This window comes from Montipora foliosa, chromosome 1 (assembly GCF_036669935.1).
Source record: "Montipora foliosa isolate CH-2021 chromosome 1, ASM3666993v2, whole genome shotgun sequence".
Classification (NCBI taxonomy): domain Eukaryota; kingdom Metazoa; phylum Cnidaria; class Anthozoa; order Scleractinia; family Acroporidae; genus Montipora; species Montipora foliosa.
In genome coordinates this window covers 15,465,071-15,467,570 of record NC_090869.1, presented here as the reverse complement: position 1 = coordinate 15,467,570, position 2,500 = coordinate 15,465,071, and the positions used below count along the sequence as shown (strand labels likewise).

The window sequence follows — 2,500 nt, the reverse complement described above, 5'->3', positions numbered from 1 at the left end:
CAGGCCTCAAACATTCATTAAAGCTACCCTTAGGCCTAAAAACTCTTGTTTAGGTCTAATGAGGCCTAAGGTTTGCTTTGAATGAATGTTAAGGTTTGTTTCTGTATTGGTAAAACAGAGACCTGTGACCTACGACCTGTGTTTTGTACCTGCCGCACTAACCAACTAAACTATGCCTGCTCCTTATCTTTATTTGTGGACTGGAGTTTAGGGAACACTTTGAGAAATTATCATTATCGTCTGTTTTCCGAGACATGAGTGATGTTGAAGTTGGGGAGAAGAACAAGGGGACACTTCATGATTCATAATTACCTGTAACTCTGGACACATCTTGTCCTAGCTTGTCCAGGCTCCCAGATAGTTGGGAAAACGAAAACAACTGCGTGTGAAAAGCAAGTGGGGGCTTGGTCCAAGCCGCCACTCGTTTTTTGAATGCAGCCTGGAACAGGCCAATCTCATCCAAATGAGGGAACTGGTGCTCCAGCCTTCAGGACTGGCACCTCAGTAAGGAGCAGGGGTAACTTTACAATATTTATTGACCACATGGAAGGCTTAACAACCCCTTGGTACCAGATTTCTCTCCCCTCCCCCCCAACCTTCCCCTGCATAACAAATCAAACATGGTGGCCAAACATTTGAAAGGAAGTAAACTAAGAATTAATCCACTTAAGTACATCTTTGCTACAGGCCTTTGTTCTCGTCAGGAAGGGGTGGGGGGGGGGAGGGGAGGGGAGGGGGGGATTAAGAGTCAATGGGTAAATGCTGCAGAGTCCTGGAAGAATGGACAATTCATTTCCTACCATTTTTAAACCACTGAATGAATAGAGATTTGACCCTAAATCTCAGCCATGAAAAAATTCTGTGGCAGTTACAGCTATATTACCTGTCTTTTCATAACTTCTAAATTGTCTTGTGCTTTTAAAATCAAGGACTTTCTTTTCTCTGGATCTGTGATATCTTTGTTTTCCCTAAAAGCATCTTTTATTCTTCTTATGGCATACATTCTGCGTATAACAAAAGTTGCATTACAACAAAGTACAAATAAGTATACTGAACTATAACATTACAGTTCAACCTCGATAATCCGGATTTGTTGGGACACAGCAAAAACTCTGGATAATCGAGAGTCCGGAAGACAGAAAACATGAATATTAATAAGGTTGCACAGAGTCAAGAATAAATTAAGCTTTTTCATTGCTTTTAAATTACAGGTACAAGGATGCTGACCAAAGATAGATTTTACTTCACCAACTGTTACAGTTTACCAATAATAAGCCAACAAATTCCTAAGAGAGGAAATTTCTGAGCAAGATATATTCTTGAGGAACTAATCATGTATTTCTTAGAAAAATTACTTATTAGAATTCTTTCCTCGTTCAGCTTCAATAACTGAATAACCAATCAATAACCCACATTTACTGACAGTTCACTAAGAACTGATGGCCAACAGCTTTCCAACTTTTAAGATTCCAAATGTGGGTAAAAATTTACGAGTCTGTGCAGTTTGCTTGCCATTTGTCCGTCGATTGTCAACTGGCTGTTGCACATTTGTCAGTTTCCCATTAAAATTGCAATTTTTAAAAACACTATGATTATTATTAAAATTGAAGCGTAGCCAGGATGAGACATATTAAAATCCAATAAAAAAAACGTTTTCTGGCTAAAAATTTTAGAAAGAAATATAAGCTTTTGGCTGTGGATCTACAGCCTTCCACGGATAAAACATGGAATGTAAATTAGTGAAATATATACAAAAAAGGCGAGATAAAAGTAATAAAAAGAACAGAGTAAAAGTATGAAAAAAGGTGGCTATTGTTTAAAAAGAATGCTCTACTGATTAGGAATTGGCTAAGAGTTATTGTCAGCATGCTTGGTAGCAGAGGTGTGCCAGGCCTCCGGAGTTTTTCTAATATGAAAAGAGCCTTTGTCGATAACTAGAGAATGATTAAGAATAATTCATCAAGTCCTTCACCTGAACAAATGAGCCCAACATAATGGATCTGCTCTTCACAGCTCAGTTGGTAGAGCATACACCTTATTCCAAAATGGCCGCTGATTTATGCAGATACAAATTGGCCCTTGTTGCCTCATTCAAGATAAAATATTCTTTTGAATTTTAAGCTTAAAAACGAGGCATCAAGGGCTTATTTGAATAAAAACAAAAGAATATTTAAATGGCAGCCATTTTGGAATAAGGTGTATTGCACTGGCATAGCAGCGTCATTGGTTTTGAATCCAATTGAAGCCAGCTGTCTATAAGAGACAACAGACCATATTTGTATTTTCAGTATTGGACTGGAAATAGCTTGCAGTGGAGGCTAATGTGGGAAAATCTTTTCAAATGCAAATACTTTTTAATAAACTCCCCTGCATTAGCCTCCATTGCAAGATAGTTCCAGTCCAATACTGAGAATACGAAGGATCACTTGTCTCTTTCATCTAAAGATCTTTCCGCTTGTAACTTTACAAAATGAGGGGTGGTCCACAGGGGTAGTCCATG

At 38.3% G+C, this 2,500-nt stretch overlaps 1 protein-coding gene across 1 annotated transcript in view; it reads right to left on the bottom strand.

The window, feature by feature from the left end:
* LOC137990974 (LYR motif-containing protein 4-like) overlaps window positions 1–2,500 on the bottom strand; it is a 9,125-nt gene that overhangs the window by 5,643 nt on the left and 982 nt on the right. The window contains exon 2 of the mRNA XM_068836098.1: window positions 884–1,004. Within this exon, the coding sequence (XP_068692199.1) occupies window positions 884–1,004 (121 nt within the window). The remainder of the gene's footprint in view (window positions 1–883; window positions 1,005–2,500) is intronic.